Raw genomic sequence first — 1,592 nt, 5'->3', positions numbered from 1 at the left:
CCTTTGGTCTTCTGAGGATGAGTTCTTTGAACTGCTTGTTAAACAGCATAAAGTGCGACCAACCGCTTGACAACACAATGCCCAAGTAATGCACAAATACTTCCTCCGTCAGCAATCCCCCTGAAACCACAAAAGCAGGCAACCATACTAAGCCCTAAAACCCAATGAACAAAGGAATCTGAAAGCTAAAATAGTTGCGGGGGCAGAGGCTGTCTCGTGTTTCTTCTGTGCAGTACGCAGATACCCTCTGTAGCAGAGTGCACTGCAGCTGTAGACAAGGCAAGAAAATATAATTTAAAATTTTGCAATAAATAACGCACCAGGTACAGTTGCTGCCACGCGTTCTGCTTCTTTTCGGACTCCATTAGTGAGAAGCACATGTCTGTAGGTATAGCGGTCATCGTTGTATCTCGGGGAGTAGTAAACATCGCCTGTGAACAATGATAACCACGCAAAAGCAATTCAATGTTATTTTTTTAAAGGAGAAAATAATTCTTCAAAATAAAAGAAACACTTTTTTTCGATGCAAGTTGTGAAAGCGGCGCGCATTTTTACGCATCTTTCTGCCTGCTTTCCCTCCATTCATGAATGCGTAATCTGAACAGGATAACAAGCCGCCCTATGGAGAAGCAGCAACAACGACCTACCAAATGGAGTATTTTTCCAAGGATAACTTCTGATATCGACATTAATGAGCTCGCAGTTAATCTCCTTGCTGAGGTACTCATCAACAGGAAGGAAAACCGGCTTGTATTCCCTGTGCAGCTTCTCCTCCTTCGCAGCACATAGCTTCTCCATTCTCCTCATTTCATCAACATGTTCTTTAGTGATAACATACCCCAAACTGCCGGGAGGCGCTGGCGATATCGGCGAAGGAATTGAATCTAAGAAGCTACGAGGGCAGTCGGACATCAGCGAACGCCCAGAGTGGTGGTGGCCAACGCGCTGTGAAGCAGCTTCCATTGCTACAACAGAGAGACTCCATTAGTGAGAAGCACATGTCTGTAGGTATAGCGGTCATCGTTGTATCTCGGGGAGTAGTAAACATCGCCTGTGAACAATGATAACCACGCAAAAGCAATTCAATGTTATTTTTTTAAAGGAGAAAATAATTCTTCAAAATAAAAGAAACACTTTTTTTCGATGCAAGTTGTGAAAGCGGCGCGCATTTTTACGCATCTTTCTGCCTGCTTTCCCTCCATTCATGAATGCGTAATCTGAACAGGATAACAACGGCGGGAATGGAGAAGCAGCAACAACGACCTACCAAATGGAGTATTTTTCCAAGGATAACTTCTGATATCGACATTAATGAGCTCGCAGTTAATCTCCTTGCTGAGGTACTCATCAACAGGAAGGAAAACCGGCTTGTATTCCCTGTGCAGCTTCTCCTCCTTCGCAGCACATAGCTTCTCCATTCTCCTCATTTCATCAACATGTTCTTTAGTGATAACATACCCCAAACTGCCGGGAGGCGCTGGCGATATCGGCGAAGGAATTGAATCTAAGAAGCTACGAGGGCAGTCGGACATCAGCGAACGCCCAGAGTGGTGGTGGCCAACGCGCTGTGAAGCAGCTTCCATTGCTACAAC

General features: G+C 45.0%; 1 protein-coding gene across 1 annotated transcript; it reads right to left on the bottom strand.

Annotated features, from left to right (window-relative positions):
- On the bottom strand, window positions 1–1,583 carry EAH_00032550 (cyclin-dependent kinase, putative; the record flags this gene model as incomplete). The annotated part of the gene is made up of 4 exons (XM_013395989.1): window positions 1–120; window positions 321–431; window positions 648–965; window positions 1,268–1,583. Coding segments are annotated over 4 exons (865 nt in total), but the record flags the coding sequence as incomplete, so codon positions are not given.
- Between the last annotated feature and the right edge of the window lie 9 nt (window positions 1,584–1,592).

Source organism: Eimeria acervulina, genomic scaffold (assembly GCF_000499425.1).
Source record: "Eimeria acervulina Houghton genomic scaffold, Eah_scaff315, whole genome shotgun sequence".
Taxonomy (NCBI): Eukaryota; Apicomplexa; class Conoidasida; order Eucoccidiorida; family Eimeriidae; genus Eimeria; species Eimeria acervulina.
The sequence above is the reverse complement of the archived record's forward strand: the minus strand, read 5'-3'. Positions and strand labels throughout refer to the sequence as shown.